We start from the raw sequence: 26,561 nt of genomic DNA, 5'->3' as shown, positions 1-26,561 counted from the left end.
CTGAGTCCTAACAGCAATAAAGATGGGAGTAAGGAACAGCAGAACCAATGTGCCGTGCACTGTCAAACCTTGTCAACGTGCATAGGCTCAGCTTTGGGCAGGTCCCATCAGCAAGTTCCTGCCTTCATCAAACCTTTTTGTTAGTTTCCTTCTAAGACTCAATGTTTAAAAAGATTTTACCAACTAAACTGAAATCTTAAGTTGCTGTTTTAAGAAATGAGGTTGGCAAATACATATAACAGAATATACAACAAGGGGCTGGCCCCTTGGCCGAGTGGTTAAGTTCACGCGCTCTGCTTCGGCAGCCCAGGTTTTCACCGGTTTGGATCCTGGGCGCAGACATGGCACCACTCATCAGGCCATGTTGAGGCAGCATCCCACATGCCACAACTAAAAATATACCACTATCTACTGGGGGTATTTGGGGAGAAAAAGCAAAAAAACAAAAAACAAACAAAAAAATGGCAAGCTTTAGCTCAGGTGCCAATCTTGGGGGAAAAAAAAAAAGAATATACAACAAAAATAGTAAATTGCAATAGCACAAATTCCTATAGGGTGTGAAAACAGTTTACAGGTTCCATGATTGATTTTTTGACACTCAATTGATCTGAGTGATATGTGAACTGTAAGATAACCAGTATTGTAAGATTTTTTCTCTTTACCAAGTCTCCAAGTAGAAGAGCAAACAGAGATCGGGAGAGGACAATTGGTGGGAGATGTTGATCTATGCAGTCACCTGAAGGCTGACTGGTCAAATTAAGAACTTGATTCTTTCTGAAATCTCTTTAGCTTACAGACACATATAGATTTTTACCTCATTTCAAATAATGTATTATTCCAGTTGATTTCCATAAAACACACACATTAGTGTTAATTTCCTTCATAAAATTATGGGTAAATGGATTGAGGAAAAACATTATTTCCATTAATAAAGTTTCAGTTCAAAAGCTTTTTTGGTAATATGCCTTTTAATTGTGATTATTTTTAGAAACTGATTTTGTCAATTATGAAAATCATTCTTTACTTTTCAACTGCTTCTGTGACTGAGATTGATTTCAGTGGTCCCGTATTAGGGAAAAAATCCATTAATCATGTTTTTTGTGGTGAGGAAGATTGGCTCTGAGCTAACATCTGTTGCCAATCTTCCTCTTTTTAAGACTGTTGCTGAGCTAACATCTATGGCAATCTTCCTCTATTTGTATGTGGGGGTGCCACCACAGCATGGCTTGATGAGCAGTGAACAGGTCTACGCCCAGGATCCGAACCTGTGAACCCTGGGCCACCGAAGCAGAACGTGCAAACTTAACCACCTATGCCACCAGGCCAGCCCTGCCCCCATTAATAATTTTTACAATTAGAGGTCACAAGGTTGACACTGGACACTGAAAGTACTCACGTTTGCAAGGCTGCATTGGTTGCATTGATGAGGTTTCTATCTGTTATCTTTTCCAGTATTAACAAGGCACTAGTTTCATGACCCTAAAATTATGGGAAATAACTCATAAAAACTTGGGCACCATTAAAGACAAATTTATACACTCAGCACACCCAAACCCTGGTCCATACAATATATATATCACCATACATATGAATTTTCTCGGTTAATGCCTTAAATATCTGTCCAAACGTGTTGGCAGAGTGGGGTTAGTGGGAGAATACAAGAATATTTAAGATTAGACAGATTAAAGAAAGACCATAATATGTTTAGGCTTCTGCTCCAAAATTTACTTGGCCTACTAGAGACTTTAACACACCATGGTGCCTAACAAGTTAGTATTTTTTTTCCAAGAAACCTGACACCAGTGATCATTAGAGAGGTGTGGTTCCTAGCTCTGTTCATTTTAGTGAAGCAAAAACTTTAAATGCCACTGTTGATATCAATAATGAAAACATATCCTTAAAATGTGTACATACCTTGCTGCAAGCCAAATGGAGTGCGGTGTTTTTACTGTTATCTTGTAAAGTCAGATCTGCACTAGCACTGCTAACCAGCATCTCTGGGAGGAAAAATTGCATCAAATTCTTATGTTTATGAACACATATCTTAGATAACTCACTGTAGAGACATGAAGATACAAAGCAAAAATATCCCTCTAGCAAAAACTTAAGTGCAAGAAAAATATCATAATATTATGTAAATTACAGACACTAACAACAGCAACTAACATTTATTTTCTGAGTGCTTACTAAATTTCAAATACTGCCTTAAGTGCTCTGGATTTATAGTAACTTATTTAATCCTCACAACGACCCTACAAAGTAGGTATTGTTATTTTTCTCATTTTATAAATGAAAAAACTGAGGTGTAAGGTCACTTTTAGTTGGCAGATCTAGGACTCACACTCAGTCAGATGACTCCAGAGCCAGCGCTCTTAACCACTATGCTACACTGCTTTACTAAAGCAGACTATTTAATCAGGAAGGGCAAATGAAAACACTGTGGCCCTAGATGACAATGTGGCTGGGAAGAAGGCAAAAGGTTTTAAATCTCAGGAGTGGTGAGATAACTCGTGAAAATTCAGTAAACTAGAGCCAGAAGATTTGGGATCTAAGTTATCCATAAGCACTATACATACTTAGCATAATAAAAGCCTTAAGCAGTTTCTTTACCAACTGTATTAGTTTGTCCATTTTCTGCAGCCATCATGAGAGGTGTTTTCCCAGACGAGTCCACAGAATTGACTTGAGCGTTATGGCTGAGCAGCAGCTGTAAACACTCTACATGGTCTGTGAAGGCGGCTGCATGGAGAGGAGTTCTGAATACAGAAAAATAGAAAGACTTGATTAAATCTGTATGTGATGTACTCTAGAAAAATTATTCCTTAATTTATGACAAGCAATTTTCAAGGGTTTATATATTAGGCTAGAAAAGCACTGCCTGGATACAAATAGGCTTACTAGAGCTTCCTAATTTCTGCCACAGAAATTTCTATTTCTGATAATATAAAAGGTCACTAATTAAGCTGGTATAAATAAGGATAAATTATAAAATTGCTATAGAAAATTACATGATTAAAGGAAATTTTGAAAGAAATAAATCCTGACCCAAATACTGCCATTTATTACAACCGCTGGACTCTCTTCTGGCCTTTATTCCCATTTATAATACTATTAACTTCATTAACAGTGATCTTTGGGTAACAAAGATACCTCTTAAAAAAAAAAAAAGAAGAAAATCTTCACATTTTACAAGTTTTATAAAAAGAGGAAGACTGGCTAAAAATCATAATATAAAATGCCTTTTATAATGAGGATATAATTAAGATTTTATAGCAATTTATACTTACAAATATAAAAATCAACTTTTAATTAATAATAGGTCTCTGTAAATTCTTCCACACTAGGCTAGTAAAATTTTTTTCCTATTGAAAGTAAAACTATTTCCTACATAGTTGAATTCCTACCTTCCTTTAGAATCTGTGGTGTTCACAATGCTGGCACCCAATGTATCAATTAACATCTCAGCAGCACCTTCATTGTCATTTATCCTGCGTAAGGTAACAAGGTGATCACTTGCAGCAAAGGTGTATGTCTTAAAACAGTCAAACCAAATCTCATTCCTTCCGCCTTTACTTACACAGCACAATGCAATGGACTGAAAGCATTTCCTTCCATTTTCTGGAAAACTTCTTGTTCTAAAAGAAGTTCTACACATGTCTCATGACCTAAATAAGTAAATGAGAATCAGATATTAAAATTCAGAACAGATACTCAAGTGTCCACATATGTCTACACAAATAAGAAAAGCTTTACGTGGATTAAAAATAATCACTTCAATGAACCCATTAAACACGTTTTTAGGAGCTTTGGAATCCAAGTATTACTTCAAGACCTGAAGTATAGTAGCTTCTTATGATAATTTTATAGCAGTTTATTATTGACACAACAAATATTTTTTTTGTGGGAAGAAAAAAGTAGTCTCATTATTCTTTTCCATGGGGACCAGTTAGAGCTATTTGGTCACTATTTTTTAAAATGTCATATTTAAATAGCATAGTATAACTTTCAAAATAATATGTACATTTATACAGCATAATTAACTTCAAAATTTAAATATCTTCTGATTACAGTAATGAGCTAATGGTAAAATCTCAAATACTATAGAAGAGTTTTGAGAACAAAAGTACACGTCCTTGTTCCTGCCCCCATCTCCCCGTTCTACTCCAGACTGTAACCACATTACCTTAAGAGTCCCAGAAAATTTCTAGGCATATACAACAGCATGCACACATACTTCCTTTTTAAATTTTTACACAAATAGGACGTTTAGTTCTGCAACTTGTTTTTTACTGAGTAAACTGTTTATGTTCTTCCATAACAGCATATATAGAAACCTTGAATATTTGGAAGAACTTCACAGTACTGAGGGTATTAAATGATTTAATCTCCAATTATGGATTTTTAGGTGATTACTAGTGGTTTGTTTCTCTTTGTTATATTATCAACAATGCTGTAATGAAACAGTCCAGTATTTTTAAATTTATTTATTTTTGCTGAAGATGATTAGCTGTCAGCCAACATCTGTTTTTTTTGTTTTCTGTTTTTGCTTTGAGGAAGATTCACCCTGAGCTAACATCTGTGCCAAACTTCCTCTATTTGTATGTGGATTGCCACCACAGCGTGGCTGCTGATGAGTGGTGTAGGTCTGCGCCCGGGAACTGAACCTGGGCCACTGAAATGGAGTGTGCTGAACATGGCCCACTAGGCCATGGGGCCGGTGCTCCAGTACTTTTTTTAAAAATCAAGAACTTTTGTAGAATAGCTTCCGAGAATGATATTGCTGGGTTAAAGGAAAGGTATATTGATTACTGACAGATATTAGGCCCACAGTTTTTAAAAGCAACTTTGAAAACGGAAAAACCCAAACACATCTTCTTAACCTAGTTTTCAAAGCTGGAGTTTTAGTAAAAATAGTCCAATTGCTGTGCTGAATATTGCAAACGAAATGTTGCTTCTTTTATTTCATTAGTCATTTGGGATCGGCTATAGGAATAAATCAGATTCTTACACAGCTTTTGTATTTATTTCCATGGCTTCATATCTGGCTAACAAAGTAATGCTATATTTCTTTTCTTTTTTAATTACTCTAACATTGTCAAACAACAGCTCAACTTAATTTTTATCCTATAATCGTTTTTACCAAGAAAAGAAAGTAAGTTCAAGGAAACATAATTGTGTTCCATCTTTTGTCAGTTCTTTTTTAAAATCCAGTGGCTCTCAACTGGAGCAATTTTACCCCTCAGGAGACATTTGGCCATGTCTGGAGACATTTTTGCTTATCACAGCTGGGGGCGGGGGAGGAGAGTGCTACTGGCATCTAGTGGGTAGAAACTAGGGATGCTGCTACACATCTTACCATGCACACAGCAGTCTCTCACAACAAAGAATCGTCTGGCCCAAAATATCAATGGTGCTAAGGTTGAGAGACTCGACTCTAATTCTCTTTCTCTCCAAATGTTAACTCGTTACCAAGAAGGAGCCATGGAAAGTTGTCCAGTATTGATTTAAGAGTCTCCTATTTTCCTGGTATTGCAGCTCTCAAGGTGTGGTCTAGAGAACTCTGGGGTGATACTGCAAACTAGTCTTTTCTTAAACTAGCTATTAAAAATTTGCCACTCTTCTCACTAAAAATTTATTTTTTGGAAAATAGTTATTTTTCATAAGAATGTTACAAGAACAGAGAGTAGATTATTATTTTAAAATAAATTAATAAATATCCTTAAACTTGTCAGTTCTAATTTCTAATATAGTAACTATTAACAGCTATAACCCACAGGTCCTGAGACTGAAAGGTTTGAGAATCACTGAGCAGATTGCAGACTGCAAAAAGGGAGTCCTGGGGCTTTTGATTACCTCCAGCAATCAACTACTGAGTCATATCAAGCTACAAACTCTTCACTGTGTCCTAGTTATGAAAGAATAATAAAACTAGTCTCTTCATGTTTCAGAGGGATATACTGAGGACGCTTAGAGCTTTGTAAAAGTTGATAAATTTTTAAAAGGAACATGTGAGATAACGTAAGTACTCACTCAAGTTCTGTGACAGAATGACTATATAGACTGAAAATTTGAATTTTAAAGTTTAGTATGTAAAACCAGTTCTTTTCTAAAATTTTGTCATTACTCCATTTTACTTTTGAAAGAAAGGTTCTTTTCTGTTCTGTTGGAGTGCTTTCAATTTTCTTTTCAGTCACACAATAATTACTAGTCAAAGTAAAACCATTTTACATATTTTACTCTCAGAATGCTAAATTATAAAACAGACTTTTGGCTATACACATGGTATTAATTTTAGACTGCCTGTATAGTCTCTTATTGCATACAGCCAACACACTTGTAATTCCTTCCAGTTCAATTCAGCATCATCACAAGTTTTCTACAGTCTGGAAATTAGACACATCTGTTATGATCTCTAAATGGCAACCAGGCATGTAGTTCGTGCAAAATTTTGTCTCTTGTACCAACCGTGCTTAAAGAGTCTAACTTCAGCAGTGATAGAGGAGGAACTCACTGCAGGCAAAAAGTGTTCTCCATAAAGACCTGATAAGGAACGTTACAGAAGACGGCAACTCTCCAAATGAAAGTTACAGCAGTATATTTACAACCAAATGCTCCACCTGAGGAAAAATGCCTTACTGTGTGATTTTCCCAATGTTTAATTCTCACTGATACAGTGAAAAAAAAAAAACAAAAACAAGGAATAAAGGTCTTCTTCAAAACAGTTTTATCTCACTGACTTCTTAAATAAACAAAATTCCCATCTGTGGATGTTTTCCAACTCTATATTACATGTTTTCAGTTTTTCTTCCACTTGTAAAATGTCAAGTTACGTTATAAAAACAGACCAAACTTCGGGGCTGGCCCTGTGGCCGAGTGGTTAAGTTCACGCACTCCGCTGCAGGCGGCCCAGTGTTTTGTTGGTTCGAATCCTGGGCGAGGACATGGCACTGCTCATCAAACCACGCTGAGGCAGCGTCCTACATGCCACAACTAGAAGGACCCACAATGAAGAATATACACTATGTACCGGGGGGCTTTGGGGAGAAAAAGGAAAAAAATAAAATCTTTAAAAAAAAAACCCAAGAAAACCCCACCAAATTTCAATGGCAAAATATAGTATCTTCTTTGACTTAGGACTAATCTTTGGCCACTTCACTATACTCATGAAATACCATATTAGTGAGTTGAAAAAGGAAAAAAAGTTGAAATCCAAAGGTCTTACAGTTCTCAAAACTGTTCTGGCTAAGAATCTGAGGTAGTAAAAATGAAACTGGCTAAACTAAGCTTTTTGACTTAGTAATATGTTTAAAACGATTCCAGGTTTTTATGGTACTATCAGTACTCAGAGCTGAAGGATGACTAATAGTAATCACAGGACAATCCTCAAGAAGAGACCAAAACTTTCTTACAGCCAAAGAATATAACTCTCAATTCTGGCACAAGGATTAACATAAAAATTGAAATTTTGCATCTAGAAAATACTTATGAAAACATTTAATTAAAGTATAATTTTGCACGCTTCAGATTTCTCCTCTTTCACAGTAACTCAACATTATTTGTCAAAATGGCTTCCAGTGAAAAAACCATGAAGCAGCATATTATAGAAAGATAGAAACCTCAACTCTGTGGGAAGGCACTCAGATGAATTTTAAAACAGATACTATACTTATTTCTTTAAATAAGTGGATATTTATATAAAGAGGCAATTTATATTTTCTTTACATTTTGAGATGAAGTTGCTAGAACTGTGTTAGAACGAGTTTTGAAGATACGCTCTCACAACTAATATTAATCTGAAAGCTGCATCAAAATTCATAACAAATTTAAAAAACCCCCTCATATTCCTGCTAAAGCCCTAAGCACAAACTTTGACAGGACTGATGTTTATACTGTCTATAACATACCTGAATGTTTTCTAAGATGATCAAATACATGGCCCTACACAAGGAAAAAATTAACATCTCTCAACATGCCTCATTACTTAAATTATTTTAATCAGTGACTTTCATAAGCTCAAATCCATTTTTAACATCTACAACCTTAAAAATACCTTTATAATTCTCTGAGTGACCTCTAGTGAGCCCACCCGTAAAAGGACTGGGCCTAACTGTGACCGTGAGCCTCTAGGAAGCTGAGAGGCAGTCTGTTCTAATCATGCAGCAAAGTTAACTTACCCATGAGAGTTTCTAACTTCCTGAAGTTTCTATTTCTATGATCTGCTAGGATTTTATTCCCTTAAAACGGTGAGCATACATGTTACTGTTGATACAAAGGATCTTACTTTGCAATGTGCTCAGAAAATATACACAGATTTCAGTTTAGAATGAGATGTATTTTCATTGTTTCTCCTACTTTTGCCATTTTTTCCTAATACAAGTGCATTTAGAAAGTAAAAGAACATAATCAAAATACAAGCATACATTATATAAAAGACACTGGAAACATTATAAAAGTACCTTAAAAACGCAAAATACTTGAAGCAAAGATCTGAGAAAACTTTCAAACTTAGTGATAGCTTATCTCAAAACATCTTTGACAACTAGTGTCTTGGCTTTAGCATGATAAGGGATAGGAGTAAGCTATAATAACATAGATTATTCCTAGGCTTCCTACTAATCTTAAACTTTGCCTTAGAAATACATCATTCTCATGAATATCAGAATGTTTTATAGTTAGTTGTCTCTGCTTGGTAAATAACAGGCATTTAATGTATATTTGTATCTGTATACTTAACCATTGTAGCAAGCCCAGTGAAGTGCTGTATATCCATGATTGTCTGCTATGGCTGGATTTGCATCCACAGATGCTGCCGACTGCAGAAGGGCTCCAAGAACACCAATGTGACCACAAGCAGCTGACAAGTGTATAGGTGTCCGGCCCCTGCTATCCCGAAATAAGCACTTAGCACCATGTTGAAGTAATGCATCTACACATTCTTCATGGCCTGTAACTGCCTGAAAGAAAAATTATTTGCATGTAGTTGAATATATTATATTGGACACTATGTGCCAGTTATAGCTAATTAAAAATGTTTAAAGTCCATATTCCCCATATCCTTCCAATCAAGGCACTCATCATTTTTGAGTAGTTCAGTATTTTTGTTGGAAATGGCTTAAAAATTTAGTTAAAGCAGTAACTTTGTCAAAATACAAGTAGTATGAAAAACAGGAATAGAGGAACCTAACAATTCAATAAAAATAATATTTCAAAAGTGAAAAAAGTTAAGACAAAAACGTGTAAGAAAATAGTTGTGATAACGGAAAAAAGTAAAACTGACATTAACTCTACTCAAGGTTTTTGGGTTTTAAAATTTTGTTTTAATATTATTGTTCTCTGGATTAAGTTGTGCTTTGTAACTGTTTAAAATTAGTGTTCATTGGGGCTGGCCCTGTGGCCGAGTGGTTAAGTTAGCATGCTCCACTGCAGGCGGCCCGGTGTTTCGTTGGTTCAAATCCTGGGCGCGGACACAGCACAGCTCATCAAACCACGCTGAGGCAGCGTCCCACATGCCACAACTAGAAGGACCCACAACGAAGAATATACAACTATGCACTGGGGGGCTTTGGGGAGAAAAAGAAAAAAAATAAAATCTTTAAAAAAAAAAAAGAATTGCTTAGAAAAAAAAAATTAGTGTTCAAAAAGTAAGATACTGAAAGAAACAGTAAAGATTATTTGCTAAAAATTTAATGAACAAAAATAAACCTAGCCTAGTTCTTAGGTAAAACGAGGTCATAAAAACTTTCTGAAAGGAAGTGGGAATATTTTGCTTACCCCTCTATGCAGCGCTGTCCTTCCCCATTTATCTTTGGCATCTACATTTGCTCCTTTGTTCAGCAGGGAGTAAACACAATCTGTGTGCCCGTTGAGAACAGACAGCATCAGAGGAGTCCTGAGCAACAATGGGAATAGGTTCAGTGTTACCACCTAAGACTACACTCGATGAAAAACAACTAAACAGTATGCTGGCCTGCTTTCTAAACAAGCCTTTCTGTGACACAACTTTAAAGTATACTTAAATTAAAAGCTGTATTTCATACTACTCAGTTATAAACTATGACAGACTTACTAAAATAGGGGCAAAAGTATGAAGATTAACAAATATCCTAAAAATAATATAAAAAATTTTCAACTTACTGTCCATTTCCATCTTGAATATCTACTGCATTCTGCGGTTCTGCATTTCCTATTAGTAGCCGTAAGCATTCTGAATGACCATTTGTTGCTGTAAAGTGGTATTTTAAAATTTCAGTAATACATTACAATAAAATAGAGAATGTCCCTCTTAGAGCACATTTCCTTAGATATAATTTTGGTATAGTTTCACTGAATTGAATAGGTAGGAAAAAAAAATATCCGTAGATACAAAGGTTCCTATTGCCTTTGTTGATAAAACTGAATGGATATAAATTTTTCATGGTAAGTTGTGGCCACAGCCATCCTTCATCATCTGCCCTGCTAACAAAATGCTCATTTTATTTAGCTCTCTGGTGGTGGCAGTGTGGTCAGGGAGGGTGGTCTGCCTCTAGCTAAGGGACAAAATCATGATTAGACCAAGTCAATCACAACAATTCCGTTCTCCTTTGCCAATGATTACTTTCAAGGTGAATATTGGTCCAGTTCTGACCACTGAGATGTTAAGAAGTCTGGAAGGCCTCTGGGAAATATTTTTATCTCTGATAATGAAAAGCACTCCTTCTTTCCTGATTTTAGATGTAATCCTGTAAAGAAGCAGTAGCCATTCTATGACATGAGTGCAAGAGTGCAAAGGCAAGAGAATAACAGAGAATCTTTCAGAGCTGTGACACTGTTGCTGGATGAAGCACTATGGAATCGACTCTGCTTCTGGACATTTTATGTGAGAGTCTAAACCCCTGTCATGTAAGCCATCTTTTAGTCAGGTCCTACGAAAGATTTCCAACTGACGCATATACAATAAAAGAAAAATGATTTATCTATAGAATGTATTTCTATGTCTATTTACATAAAATGAGCAATGGCCTAAGTAGAAGTGCCCTAAAGAAAATAGTAAAGCTTTTAAGGTAAGCTAAATCCTCCACAAAATTCAGGTCCTGCCCGGAAGTTTAAAGAAATATATAAGCCACATAATAATGCAGAAAGGATCATTATCACTATTCTTCCTAACTAAAAGATGATAAAACTAATGAAAGCAAGCTAGGTGCCTAATATTCTATAGCACCTTCTAATAGCTCCATTAAATTCTAATAGTTATTAATTAAGACTTGTGGCTCAGAATCACGCCCTCACCTCCAACCTGTTTGTCGCACTCTGTCAGCAGCTCTCATAATAACCAATAACAATGTCACTGAAGCATTCCTCCTGGGGATGCTGCAAAGAATTCAGTTTGGCCCATCATTCTTTTTTAATGGATTCACTTACACTCAGTACACAGCAGCTACTGATGACTTTTTGTGTCATCTGACTTCAATATCCAAAACATCAAGCATAACATCACTGTGGGAAAAGACGGTTTCACTTGCAGAAAAAAAAATCTCACTGTTTTTTTCACGATTCCTTAGCAAATCTCCAAATCTGAGAGGCATCTATAGAACCAAGGCTTGTATTTATTGAATAGGTAGGTGTTAACAGCAGCCTGGAGCTCTTTCAGCAGATAGAATTTATAGACTACATGGCACTGGTTAGCCACTTCTGAGGGACTGGCTAGTGTCTTGGTTCAAAACTTATTAAGAGTGCAGACACTCCATGAAAGCTTTAAATGAGCTCTACAAATGATCTGTGCTTGCAATATGATTTTTCAAGTTGCAGAATTATATATAACTTCACACTTGTCCAGAATAAGATAATCGAAAATAATAGTATTTTGACTTATTTTTACCATATGAGTTTATACATATATACATTTATTAGGAGTTTTAATACATCATTAAAATTTTTGTCTTTGAGCCCTGCTTGAATATCTGACAGTTTATCAAATGATGCTCTGGAGCAACAGTGGGTGTTACCTATAGTCTTCTAAAATGCAAGTTTCCCAAAGGACTAGAAGCAAAGCCCAAGACCTATATTCAAACGTGTCCTTAAGGATTACTCTATAAACACAGACCAAGTAAAATGAATCTAATGATATAAAGATGGCCTACTGGGAATGACGAAAATACTTGGCCAGGATTTCTTCAAGTTTACCAGTCTTGGTTATTTAAAATGAACACTGCCTTGTAGTAATTCCTGTAGAGAGTTGTGAATATGCATCTGCTAGTGATACACAGCTGGTACCAAGTCATCACAATGATATGGTTACATACTTTTGCATTTTCACACATCTACCATATCACAAAATTACCTCATGAAGTAGTTCTTGCATAAAGTAGGTGTTCTATAACGCCTGTCTAAAGGGATGTTTAACGTAGTACCCTGGTATAGTAAGTCAAAATGTTTATCAATTGTTAAATGAAAACACATACTAATCCAGAATAATTTCTATGAAAAACAAGTAAAAAATATTACATTGTTTTGTTGATACAGTACTTCAGAAGTTAGACTGTTACATATACCCAATTTCTAAGGCAGATGATAATTTTTTAAAGTGATTGTAATCTTGCTGTTGGCCTTTTCCCCCCTGAGAGTAGAATCATTCAACCTTTTAAAGTCAAAATTGTTAAAACAATTACCAAGAGTTAATATGTAAGAAATTGAAAGAGTATTATTGGAAAGTGGTAAATAAAGTTATGCATATTTGACATACCTGCTGCATGTATAGGCGTTCGCTTCAAAATATAATCTTTTACTAAGATTGAGGCTCCCTGATTAATGAGTACATCCACACATTCAACATGGCCCTTAAATGCTGCAAGATCTAAGGGTGTTCTTCCACTACTATTTCTCACATCAAGATCTAACAAAGACTGTACCAATACTTCCAGTGCTTGATGGTGACCATGATAGGCCTAGGAATAAATAAAAATATAAATTTAAAAAATACATATTTAAGCTGACTTCCAAAATTCCTTGGAAAACACAAAGAAGCAAACTTGTCTTCACATTATTATTATATTTGAGATAATCCAAACTTCTGTGTTGAGAATTTAGAAAGTTAACTATAATTTTTTTTAATAATCAAAATAGTAGGCTATAGTATTAGAGAATGGGTATTCTGCAAATAATGAAAGTTCAAATGACAGGTGATCTTTTCATGAGTATACAATGTCTGGTTCACAGCAGATAGTCAATGGATATATGACATGGATTCAATGAAAGCTTTCATTCTAAGTCTGTGATTCCAAAGCCTGTGTTCTTAATCACAGGTCAGTGCTCCACTTAACTCTCCGATACAATTTTACTTTACTTAAATTGTAGAGACAGCCAGCAACTGAAGTTAAGCTAGTACTTGAAGTCTTCAAATTAAAATGACTACCTCCACCCCATAATACGCTGTATCTCAAAAATAAGCATTTCTCTTAGCACGAAAATACTTAGACTGAGCCATGCCTGAATAACTGCCATATGCCAGGCACTGTCCTAGCTGTACAACAGAGCAAGAATGAAAGATCTGTCAGACTGAAGCCCCGTTCTTTACAGTCTCATAAAGGGGCTTTCTAAATAATTCATTTCAAAAACCAACATGTCAACAGAACACCTATTATTCTCATTGGACTAGATGCTGAGCAGGACATAAAGCAATAACAAAACATAGTTCTGGCATGAAAGGAATATTTTCTCTAGTTTACTCATTCCAACACTTTGTAGCTAAGTGACTTTTACAAGTCATTTTCTAATACCATTCAGACCGACAGCCTAGCAGGCTGGTAAATTATCACATGTGAACTTTCATTGAGAATTGAAAAATGTAAAATTCTACCATACCTGAGCTAAAACTCACTTGCACCTAATCTGAAAAACGATACTTAGCTAGAAGAGGGCCCCTCACTGCATCAAAGAGCTGTAAAGCCATTTCTTGTGGAAAATGTCAGAAGGTACCAGCAAGAGGTAACGCTGGTCTAGGCCTTACTGCTTTCTTTGATGTTTCTGACTACCTACAAACTTGACTATTTCAAAGATTAACGTGACTGGAGATCACTGAACTCTACATTCCAGGATCACATCTAATCTTGTTCCTCAATACCAGGTCAATGAAATTACGCTACTAAAAGAGTGAACTTTGAGAAACACAGTATATGCAGAAGATCGTATACAAAGAAGAGAGAAAATAAGGATGACTAGGAGCCATGATGATTTGCTACAGGGGTCTTCCCCTCGTGATGTTCTTTTATAGGACGGAGACAAGGAACTTGCATGCATAGTATGTACGAAGACAGAAACCAAGATCAGTTCCCTTAAGATTCAAGCTAGTCTGTTTCAACTGCATCAAGCTGTCCCAGATTGGCAGAGTTTGGAAGGAAAAAAGAATCACTTCAAGTAATTTCTGAAAACCTCCCAGAGATGTATACAAAATTCAAAAGTGGTGGTCTAATCACATTTCATTGAACCTAATTACTAAATTATAAAATTATTTCCATTTCAGCTTAAAAACACTATTTGGCACACCCATGTTCACAGCAGCACTGTTCACAATAACCATGGAGTAAAAAACCATAAAAAACTATAGTTTTTGAGATAAGACATTCAAAAACTTGGAAAAGCGCTGAGTCTGGCACCTAGTAAGTGCTCAAGAAATGACAGTGCTATTATTATAAGAATGATGATGACGACCAAGAATTGCCTAGTCATCTGCTCAGACTTCATTTCTTGCCACCAATAGTAAAATGGCTATTTTTCCCCATGCTGGCTTTGCCCTTTCAGATGACTTATCTACTATGCAAGTCTGGGAGAGTAGATATTATTTCCAAAGACCCAAAGAGCAAGGAAGCAGGAAGTTTCAGCATGCTTTCTTAGCTATTTGGAACAAAGGAGGAAGTACTAGTGGGGAAAAAGGGGCAGAAGGACAAAGCAGAAAATTCAATGTATGTATGTCAGTGTTAGAAAATATGCAGGGAGAACATGAAGATAAAAAATAGTATGCATGAGAAGAAACAGTTAAATGGTTGGCTGAACTTGTAGTGATCCACGTTAAGTATAGACCCTTATAAGCATTTTACTGTACTTAACATCAGAGGGTTCACAAACAGCTAGTGATAGTACCCAGGTCTCCTGATTCTCAGTTTCCCCCTGCAACTGTAACATGCTTTGTTTCAAAAATAAATTCTTTTTTCAGCACAGAAAGAACTAGATTGGGCTCTGCCTGAAATTTCCTAAGATAATTCATCCCCATATCTGACTTAAAGAATTGGCACACTCTCTCTCTGCTAACCTTCTCCTCTTAGTGACTGACATTAAGAGGAAAAATTCAGAGGCATCTTAAGCTAGAAGGGACATTACAGATCAAGTAGCCAAATCCTATAGCATGAGCAATTGAAACCAACTAGCACACCTAGTTAGAACACCAAGATCACAAAGTAAGCAACAAGTTGTATAAATATCACAGAAATTATAGTTCTTACACCCTCTGCGTAGCAAGTGAGAAGTCATTCCACTAGGAATGTATTTTTAAATTCACATCACAGGTATATTCTCTCCCTTAGAGTAGGTCTGGGGGGAAGCCCAAAGACCATTGTTGTTGATGTTTTTAAAAACAAAACATAACAAAAGTACACTCAAGAACTCTCTGAATTAAAAAAGTTCGTAAAGTTCTGGGTACTTGTTTGAGTCGACACAAACAGATATGAGGTATTTTCAGTAAACCAGCCATCATGTTGGCTGTGAAGGCAGTACTCACAGCCAAGTGTAAAGGGCTTATTGTTGCTCTATTGTCTGAATCACTCAGCATGTCTGTTCCTGAGGTTTCCATTAACTGAGGAAGAAAAGCATTTTAAATGTCAGAAATGGTACTTTTAGGTATATTACAGTTGTTATTCCCACTCCCTGTCCCCTAAGTTCAAATCCATTTTAGAGTATAAACTGATACTTGAATATGAATTTAAAAATCCCAGACCATTATATTATGAAACCTAAACCCAGCAAGCTCATAGAACAGATCATCCTGAAAATGTGGTAAGGGAGTATAAACTGAGTGAGTATAAACTAAGAGCTTGAGGGAAATGCTATTTCATTACCACCAAGTAAGAACCTGCCCTCCCCTTGCATACATGATTTCTGTTACTACCTTTGTGCCCGGGAATGTGTAAACCAGGCTTCAGCTCTAGTGAGAGCAAATAAGTAATTATAATACTCTGAATAATAGGGGGAAAACTGACTAATACTTACAACATCTAAAGGAGTTTCACTTGCAATCTGAAATAAAATTTAAAATAAAAATAATTAGTTTAGGAAGTATTCATATGTATTGAAGACGTAACTGTTAGCTACAGTTCTCTATTTACATAGGGCTTTGTTAAATCTATTCTGAAACTGTGCTTCCTTTGCCTCCAAAAATTAAGTCTTTTAAATAAACAATTGTATAATAGCACAAATCTATATACACAAGTCTAAGACTTTAGTCTAAAGATACAATAATAACCTAAGGAAATGTTTGTTATTTCTTTGGCAGAGTTCTAAATGCCACATTAAATATGTCAACCTCCTTTTTCTACATTTTTTTTTTTTTGAGGAAGATTAGCCCTGAGTTAACATCCATGCCCATCTTCCTCTGCTTTACACGTGGGATGCCTACCACAGCATGGCTTTTGCCAAGCGGCGCCATGTCCACACCCGGGATCCAAACCGGTGAACCCGGGGCCACCAAAGTGGAACGTGAGAATGTAACCGCTGTGCCACCAGGCCGCCCCCTTTTTCTATCTTTTATACCCACTCTCCTTAAATTTTTTTTCCTTCTTCTTCTCAACAAAGTCCCCTAGCACATAGATGTGCATTTTAGTTGTAGATTCTTCTAGTTGTGGCATGTGGGATGCAGCCTCAGCATGGCCTGACGAGCAGTGCCATGTCTGCGCCCAGGATCCGAACTGGCGAAACCCAGGCGGCTGAAGCAGAGCACACGAACTTAACCACTAGGCCTTGGGCCCAGCACCTATCCTTGAATTTTATTTCCCCTTGAAGGGAAGCCACACTTAATAATAATTTATAAAGTATGTCTAAATGAAGAAACCCTAAACCTGAAACATCTGTTACACACTTGAGAATCTTTTAACTTGTCCCTTACTATTTGGCAAAGTGCAGTCAATGGTGTGTATATTCAAGAATGAGACCACAGTTGAAATCAAAAGTTCCTTTGCAGAAGTAGAGTCTCTCTTATCAGGAGAGACTGTTAAAAGAATGGGCATTTCAGAATTCCCTAAATATATGGGGATAACCTACCTTTCACAGGGACATTTATTTCTCATATAAGACCAGGTTACAGTTCTTTAGAAACTTGTGGAAAACATTTATTTAAAGGGGCAAAGGAGTAAACGCTACATAGACATGGGGTAATATAAGGGAAGGACATAAAGAGCCCCCTCTAGAGATCTAATTTTCTCCTTTCTCCTTTCTTTTTGAAAGGGAAAAGGGAATGAGAGAGCTCTTATAAGGCAAGTATGAATTTAAGAGGTACATGGAATCTAAAAATGTTAAAAAACAACAGAATTTGTTTCTTGATTCATTTATTCTCATTTTCATTACATTATTAGAATAGAAACTCACACTAGTCCTTCCACAAGAATTCAGGAATCTTACCAGCTGAAGACATAGACGGTGACCATAAGCAGCTGAATAATGAACTGCATTGTATCCCTGCTTGTCCCGGATCCCTGGATTTGCATCATTTCTTAGTAAGTATTCCAGGCACCTATATATAATAACGATATATTCAAAATTCTAAATCCTACATTTTCACCAATGATAAAAACAGAGACTAAAACTAAAAACTGATGATTTTTCTTACACGTGAGTAATGTAAAAATCATAAATATATCTATACAATATATATTTGTAACAGAAATGACATTGACTGCAAGCATCCTAAAAATACAAACAAAATGTTCATAAGAGAATCCTTCATTCAAAGTGGACACTACAAAGCCTGTCAGGGAGCTTAAAATACATGAAGGCTGTTTTTTACAGTCAATATCTATGGCACCCTGTACTCCACTCAAACAATGTCTGGTAGAATTAAATTCCTAGTGGTGGGAGTGAGCATCCGGTGTTGGCAACATTATTGCTTACCTACCTGGAACACACAGTGAGTACAGCATCTCATTAGGAAGCTCAAAAAAGGAGGTGAAAAGAAATCTCAAAATATCGAGGTCAGAATTTAATGATCTTGAATTAGATGACTGAGAAGTGTGTAAACACTGTAAAAGTGGTAAGCAGGTAACAAGAAAGACCTTCCCATGGGAGATGTATTCCTGTGCTATTAAAATATGAAGAAAATAATTTTAAAAGGCCCTGGGAGGTTCACAATTTGTTATAATGTCAATAAATATTATTATTGTAGCAAAAAACCAGTACTGAATTAGAAATTAAAAGATTTGTCTCTAGAGCTAGTTTGATACCAGTGATCTTGGGCAAATCATTTCATCTTTATGGTGAAACTGCCTCTCTCTATTCATTTGATAGATGGGGGTAGCAATGTGACCGAATAAAGTAAAATCCATTTATGCTCATATTCCAAGTCCACAATTATTCAGTCATACTTTGTCTAACGTTGCAATATGTATAACTAAATATTAATTCTACTACTAGAGAGAAAAAAATCTATAATCAAATACTCCTTGTTAAAAATTCAAGTTTCTAAAAACATACTGAGGTTATATAAAAACAAATGAAAGGGCTGGCCCTGTGGCCAAGTGGTTAAAGTTCCACGTGCTCCACTTTGGTGGCTTGGGGTTCATGGGTCTGGATCCCAGGTGTGGACCTACTCCACTCATCAGCCATGCTGTGGAGGCATCCCACATACAAAGTAGAGGAAGACGGGCACAGATGTTAGCTCAGGGCTAATCTTCCTCAAGCCAAAAAAAAGAGGGGGATTGGCATTGGATGTTAGCTCAGGGTGAATCTTCCTCACAAAAAACAAACAAAAACAAAAACACCAAATGAAAAGGAACTCTGAAGCAGTGTAATTGATCTTCTAGTAACTCTATCACGTATATATATGAGGGCGATTCTATTCAATGCCAACACATTTCTTTAATGGTGAATTGCTCAAAATCCTTTAGATCTCTTAGGAATTGCTTGCAAAATCTATACTTACTGTAATATCCTGAATGGTAATGGTAGCAAAAGTTCATCCTTTTAAGGTGGGACTTTGATATTTCTGAACAGCTAAAATTATCAAAGATTGTGAACTGGGTATAACTATGACCCAAAAGACCCAAATCGAGGCTGGCCCCATGGTCTAGTGGTTAAGTTCTGCATGTTCTGCTTCAGCAGCCCAGGTTCAGTTTCCAGGTGCAGACCTATACCACTGATTGGCAGCCATACTGTTGTGGTGACCCACATACAAAGTAGTGGAAGACTGGCTCAGATGTTAGCTCAGGGCTAATCTTCCTGAAGCAAAAAGAGGAAGATTGGCAACAGAAGTTAGCTCAGGTTGAATCTTCCTCAGCAGAAAAGAAAAAAAGGAGAAAGACCCAAATCTGATTTCAAGACTAGTGTTTTTTGGTGTTCATAAACTAGCTCTGAAGGCACTTCAAGAAGTGTTTCAGGAATGTGTAAACTCTTTGTATACAGTCTTCCTTGATGCCTAAACCCAGAGGTCACTGGGATGGAGAAAAGACCTTCAGGGTTGGAAAACAGTCTCACTGCTTTACGGGCACAAACATTTCACTGAAAGGTATATTCTTTTTATTTTGAATCAAATTCTCTAAATGTGAGTGATAAAACAGAAATAGTTCTCCTTACTGAGACCTGAATACAAGACAGATGCTATCAGTGGAACAACCTATTTTAAGATAACTTGCTGACACATGAGTACTGAAAAACAGATTTATTTAAGGAAAGCAAAACAAGTAGGTAAGTTCATGTTCACTTTCTAAAGTAGGAGAACATGTCTCAAAGCATTATTTACAGTGCCTAGTTCTAAGCACACAGCATGAAATGATCTGAAATAATTTAACTGTTGTACATGTAGTAGTTCTTATCAAATCACATTATTTAATTTTTTTATATTCATATTACTCTGATGATTGGTCTCCTGTAACAAAACAAAGAATTGATTTATGGTGATAAAATTCCTTCAACTTGGAGTGATAAAATTCCTCCAGTCATGAGGAGGATTTCTTTCTTATATATAATCATAAAAAACAACCCCCAGTCTTCTCCTTCTCTCACACACACCACATGGGCAGGGGGGAGATTCATCTTGCTCAAAAGCCAGCTCTATTTCTCTTCAACTGGCAAAGAGAATTTTATTAATGTTTAATACATTTAATATGTTTCTTGTGATAGTAACTGTGTATTTGTTTGCTGAGTCATGACTGTCTATAGAGAATGTGGGCATCAGGATGATGGGGGTGACTAGCAGAATGCGTAGAATGAATCAAGAAAGATTTCACGTATTTTTCCAATATTTACTGGAAGTGAGAACAGAGACACATAAGGTAGAGAAGAATTATAATTATTTATGTCACTTCTGAATAGCAGAAAACCAATGTGACAAAAATTCCAAAATAAAAATAACTTTCCTTGGGAATGCTGACAGGGGATTAGTAAACAATCATTAAAAAATGAAACCAACAAATACATTATTGAATAATAGTAATATGAAGCTTTGGGGAATTTGTTAAATATTTCACTCTTGCTTTGGCAGAAGTATGAATTAATTATGCCAGATTCTTTTATTATCCAACCAATTCCAGGGAATTAAATCTTTGGAATTTAGAAAAATAGATCAATGCTTTAATGCTACTATTTAAGCCTCCAAAACAATCAGTAAGTGAAAGGATACCTCTGGTACCCTGAAATGGTCACTATGGCTTACAGCTTCCTGAAGGTTCCCGGGGTACGAATCACTGAGTCAATTAATGACGGCATTTAGACAGAATTTCTGGGATTCTGATACTTTAAAAATAAGAAACTGAGGCTCCAAGAAACAGTGCTAGATTCTTTTATACACATGATCTCAGTTTCCCCCAGAATTCTAAGAAGTAGGTTTCATTCTAATTTTCACAGATGAAGAAGTTTTTGCTTAGCAATTACTTGCTCAGGCTCAAAGAGGTATAATATGGAGACCCCAAGATTTAACCTGGGTCCTTCAGATCTCAAAGCTCACATTCTTTCTAGTATATCAGGCTGCTTGGTGTAGATACTGAGAATTGAGTGTTTAAATAATAAATATCACTAGCCTATTGCTCAAAACAGTTTAATTAGGTAAGAAATCTGATGATTTAATTCACTTTAGCAATACACACTTCTAGAGAAAAATAGACTGGCTTAAATAAAAGCAAAAATTTTCAAATGGTATGGGTTGAACATTGTTATTCTTTTGTTTCTGCATAAGAATTCAGGTTCAATGTAATTGTCTCAGGGCAGGAGGGCCACAAGGTAATCTCTATGCTTGTGTGTGTGTGTTTCTGTGTGTGTGACCTCTCAGTGAAATCTATGTAGACCACTCTGAGCGACACCCAATAACCAGTCTGTGGGAATAGTGGTAAAGGACTATCGATGGTGATACTAGTCATTTTAGGTGTAATTTTAAGAAAATCTATAAAGCAAATCCTGAAATTACAAAGTCTATAAATCGGGGGGGGAATAAACTTACCCAAGTTTACAAAACATTTTCTGATTTACAAAGTCTTTATCAGAGATTTTCTTTAAAGAGTTACTATCCAAAAACATACTTCAAATAATTTAACTTCTCCCAAAATCTATCTATATGTAATTATTCTGGTATATATGAAATTATATAAAGTGATATATTCCTGCAAACAGAAAATACATTTTACTAGCGCCTTCAAGATTAGAATTTCAGCCACAAATCCAACATAGAGTGTTACTTATAGAAATGGCTTTGAAATTAGTTACAGAATCTATAATAAATTAACATTTGTGAATACCTTCAAATTATGCTTTTTATTTTGAGGGTAAAAAATAGTAAAAACCAAAGAAATACTTCTATGTTAGATGCAACTTCCTTGAAGTATACTTTATAAAATCTTTCCTCTGAAATGATTGTTTTTCTTAAGGATATTTTTAATCTTCACTGACCCAGACACATGGGGAATACCATAGATACTGAAGATCTCTTTTCTTATCTCCATGAGTTTATTTTCTTCCAAGAAGGCAATAGATATTAAGGTACTATAAACAGGTCTGATCAACTTTAGGTGACTATTAATTATAAAAGAATTTAAACATTTCTCATTCTTTTGTTCTTATTCTGTCATTCTTGGCCAACATTTACTTACTCCATTATCTAATTTACTTATTTAAGCAGTATTTAGTATGAACTATATGTCAGATTCTGCCAGTTTAATTCCTCCCTTTTTGGATACCAATTTACAAGGGTATCTTGCCAATATAAACTCTCTATCTCTGAAGGGTACTGGTATTCTAATGCCTGTCTAATCTGATGGCATTGTCCGCACAGCTCTTCTCTTTTCCTTTGCCTATGATATACTCAAGGCTACTGCCTCTGAGAAGTCAGATGGAAAAAACATGGAGGTGATATTAACATGTGCTTTGGGCAGGGAAGACAAAAAGAGATCTGTATCTTTCTCCCAGATCAGTCATTAAGACAGGTTACTGAGTAGAAATAAGTAGCAATAATTATGATTTAGGAATAATTATGAAACCAATTTATTTCCCACACTAGAGACTCAGGGAAAGATAATCAACAACAAAAAGTACAAAAAAGAAATATAAATTTGCAATAAAAATAGCCAACCATATGGAAGATGCTAGTTTATAGTAACAATAATCCTTCAATCTCACCACATGCTACTTACTTGCCATCTGTGTCTGACGTAGCTGCATAGTGCAGGGGTGTGCATCCTCTTTCATCAAGGTCATTCACACTTGCTCCTGATCCCACAAGAGCAAACAGGCACTGGTAATTGCAGTTGGCAGCAGCATAGTGCAGTGGAGATCTTTTGTGCCCAAGTTAATATAAGAAAAATAAAAGCCAGGGACATACGCAAGTAAACAAGAGTACAGTTTACTCTTACTCCACCCAGTTACAAATATTGTATTTATAGCGAGCTTGAGATTGATTTCTGCCATATACTAAGTCTGTTGGAGGGCTGGACAGAAAGCTAGGAGGAGAAAAGGAATGTGGCAGAGAATCCCTAAGAACAGGAAATAAGATAGAAACAGAGTTAAATTATTTTATGGTCTCCAGACAGTAACAATTCCAGTCTTCTGAGTGAATTACAGATACCTTTCACATTCTGCTCAGAAACTTGAAAACTTTCACTTAACAAAGCTTCCCCTATGCTAATAAAAATGTTTCATAGTACAGAGGTAACAGCTTCTGTTCATGTCTCAGTAGAGGACAAAAGGGTAAGAGCAATATGGAAACATTACTTTACTGGATAATAGTACAGTAACAGTGTTCTAAAAAATGCAATTAACCCTGAATTACTTTCAAGCTTCTAAACTTAGAACATGCTTCAGAAGTCCTCTCTGCTATTTGTAGTACAGAATGCTTCAAGTGTCACAAATTAACTACTATAAGCAGGGTTAAAGTATAATTATAAAACCAAATCAGCTATAAAAATACTGCATTCCAAAGCTAGAGTGATTTTTGATTTTGCAGGCCCTTAGTTCTTTCATTAGCAGGCTTATGAGAGAAGTCTGTTCCTCAAAGTAATTATGGGGTCATATAGTTATGTTTTCTTTTCTTACATGCATTTCTGATTCCCTCCTATATCTAATTCTATTTACTTCTGCACTGGCCCCAGCACATGCTCTGAATACATTCACACATTTCATTTTGACATACATATCCTTTCTTGTCATACACTTTGATACAACTCTCAAACTTTGCTCATATTGCAACCTCTATTCAAACCAATTTAAATTGCCTTCAGTCCTTTCCTGTACGGTTTTAACACACTCTGGGTCAATTCCTACTCTAAGTGACTCGGTAGACAATGACAGCCTTAAGTACTGCTACCACAAATGCCAGTAATAACGAGGTCTGGGGCTGAACAATGAGAATGAGGATCGGCTGAGTGACTACAAAGGGATTCTGTCATTTCACAGGTGCTTTCCTTCAGGTCATACTCAGGGGTGTGTGTGGACGTGTTGGTATGTGTATATGCGTGTTTGTTGGGTTACAGAAGAGGAGAAAGAAAAATTACATATATATTTGTAGCCTATTTCCTCCCTCTTTCTGGTGCTCTGTAACCAAATATGGGCAGTAGAGTCTCTGAGAAAGGAATGACTTGGGGGGCGGGGTGAGGAGAACTGTACTACTCAGTTCTGGGTCTTGTGAGTTTCTTGAAGGAACATAGGTACCATGGGGTTTTACATTTCCATAGCAATAATTATGAGAGGAGGAGCAATGATACCAAGAGGTATAAAGGAGCTTGTGAGGTAAAGCTGTGGCTGGTAGCCTGTGGCAGTGGCAGGGGCCCAGGTGGAAGAAGATTGTGGATGACAATGAATATTGAGAAGTTATCAATTTTGGGGGGCCTCTCAATGAATCATGACCACAAGGAAAAGATGCTGAATTATTCAGTTAATTCTCAGAAGCTAATGAGAAGGTCAAGCAAACCATTAAGTAAATAACATTAACTGGGCTCTGCACAGGAACTGTATCACATCCTACCTCCCAAATTTGTCCTTTTTGTTGAAGTCTGCACCAGTATTCAGCAGAAGGTTTAGGCACTCCAAATTCCTATCCAGGGAAAAATAAAGTTAGAAGACCTAATTGTCAGTAATTTTACAATGAAACTGGTAGGTTTAAATAAGTATAAAAGCATGTTTTCAAATAAGATAAAGTGAATAAAATTGCATGATTTATATTTTATGAGGAAAAAATATTAAAATTAATTTAATTAAAATTAAATTTAGTATTTAATAAAATATTAAAATTAATAGAATATAAAAAGTTATGTACATACATACTGGCATGTGGATAGGAAATGACAAGTGAATCATGTCACTATTTAAAAGGAAGTTCACATTTGTAAAAGAGTTCCTGAACAGTTTTTAGGAACCTTTAAAACGAACTTCAAACAAAATGCTTATAATTGAATGGCCTAAATTTAAGGGGTTTCTAATGCTAAATTAAACTAAAATGGGTTAAAAAAAAAAAACAAACAAAACCAAACCTGAGAACACAGGTAATGTCCCAAGTCCACTTTCCCTTATCTTTACCTATACTATGATTGCTTACTTAGATGTATCCTTAGTAAAAACTATAGGAGAGTATAGTACATGCATGGGTATTTCTGTAATTTAATTTTTATAAACCTGAACATCAACTTACTACGTTACAATGAAAACTAACTGCCAAGTGATCAGACACTCATGCTGTCTGTTGTCCCTCTCTCTGTAGGCAAGTAACATGGAAGCTAGGTTTTAATTGGAAGGTTCTTAGGTGACCTTGGAAGAATAAGAGGACCCAGTCACTTGTTCACAACCCATCTCTAAAACTGAGACTGGCCTAGTGGTAGTCTTGGTTCAGCAGACTTGTCCTCTGAAACCACTGGGAATTTTAAAGGAATTATTAACGGGAATAAAATTCTTGCCAATGTCCTTTTGATAAGTCATCATGAATTAAACGGCTTATCATAGATGTAGAATCTAAATGATAACTAACATTAGATTATTAGCAGCATGCTTCAGAGACCAAGAGTTTTAGTTGAAGTTCATTGTTCATTCAAACTAACTGCCTAGTTTCCCCTGGTAGTAATGTTTAAAACTTAGTCCAAAATCTTTCAATCTGAAAACTTCCGCTTCCTGTATATTAATACTGAGTAGAGGCAAGACAGAGACTATCAACAATTTTTTCCTGAAATTATGATTAAAAAATCCCAAACATCTTCTCTAAGAATACTAGTATTACTCAGAACATTCTCAGAACATTACTCAGAACATCAATGCTTTGAAGCACTCATTTGAGGACACATATTCTTCCATTTATTCAAAAATGATTTCCTCTTACAGGGAGCAATACTTCCTTTTCTAGGTTTGTTCTATCTCTCCCAGTCACAGTTTATGACCTACGTGGAGGAAGATTAAAAAAAGCAATTTCTACCACTCTAGTCTTTCTTCTCCCAAACCACTACTGTTATGTTTTGTTTTCTATTTTGTGGTAGCCCAGAACTAATAAAGAGAAACAGAGATAAGAAAAACTTCCCTGACCAGCTACCTTTTTCTTAAAAAAATAAAAATTTTGTTAACATACCCTCCAGCTGCAGCTGCATGTAGACAGGTCCTGCCAAAATCATCTGGGGTATCTATATCAAATCCTACAAGAATGAATACATCTTATATTATACTATAGATGATACTTTATATTAAAGTATTATGTCAAGAAATGTCGAGTCACCCCCCCATCTCAAACAAAACTATGAATTACAAAGAGGTACACAATTATTGAAAATAGATTAATAATGTGCAATATTACAAAAAAAATTGTCTCTAAGGGGTTGAGGGTTTTAGGACAAGTGCTAAAGTATTTGTTTAAAAGCCACAGGCTATAAGGGAAT

The 26,561-nt window shown here is 35.9% G+C and overlaps 1 protein-coding gene across 7 annotated transcripts in view; it reads right to left on the bottom strand.

Moving 5' to 3' along the window:
- The window catches only part of ANKRD28 (ankyrin repeat domain 28), a 197,803-nt gene that overhangs the window by 7,290 nt on the left and 163,952 nt on the right, over window positions 1-26,561 (bottom strand). For all 7 annotated transcript variants that reach the window (XM_046657551.1, XM_046657561.1, XM_046657587.1 and 4 more), the window contains 15 exons: window positions 26,258-26,321; window positions 24,674-24,742; window positions 22,848-22,988; window positions 17,638-17,749; window positions 16,234-16,260; window positions 15,746-15,820; window positions 12,719-12,920; window positions 10,135-10,222; window positions 9,772-9,889; window positions 8,735-8,954; window positions 3,578-3,665; window positions 3,405-3,488; window positions 2,611-2,756; window positions 1,915-1,997; window positions 1,397-1,479 (listed from right to left, as the gene is read on the bottom strand). In XM_046657551.1, the coding sequence (XP_046513507.1) occupies window positions 1,397-1,479; window positions 1,915-1,997; window positions 2,611-2,756; window positions 3,405-3,488; window positions 3,578-3,665; window positions 8,735-8,954; window positions 9,772-9,889; window positions 10,135-10,222; window positions 12,719-12,920; window positions 15,746-15,820; window positions 16,234-16,260; window positions 17,638-17,749; window positions 22,848-22,988; window positions 24,674-24,742; window positions 26,258-26,321 (1,600 nt within the window). The remainder of the gene's footprint in view (window positions 1-1,396; window positions 1,480-1,914; window positions 1,998-2,610; window positions 2,757-3,404; window positions 3,489-3,577; window positions 3,666-8,734; window positions 8,955-9,771; window positions 9,890-10,134; window positions 10,223-12,718; window positions 12,921-15,745; window positions 15,821-16,233; window positions 16,261-17,637; window positions 17,750-22,847; window positions 22,989-24,673; window positions 24,743-26,257; window positions 26,322-26,561) is intronic.

Source organism: Equus quagga, chromosome 1 (assembly GCF_021613505.1).
Source record: "Equus quagga isolate Etosha38 chromosome 1, UCLA_HA_Equagga_1.0, whole genome shotgun sequence".
Classification (NCBI taxonomy): Eukaryota; Metazoa; Chordata; class Mammalia; order Perissodactyla; family Equidae; genus Equus; species Equus quagga.
This window is presented reverse-complemented; position numbering and strand designations above follow the sequence as displayed.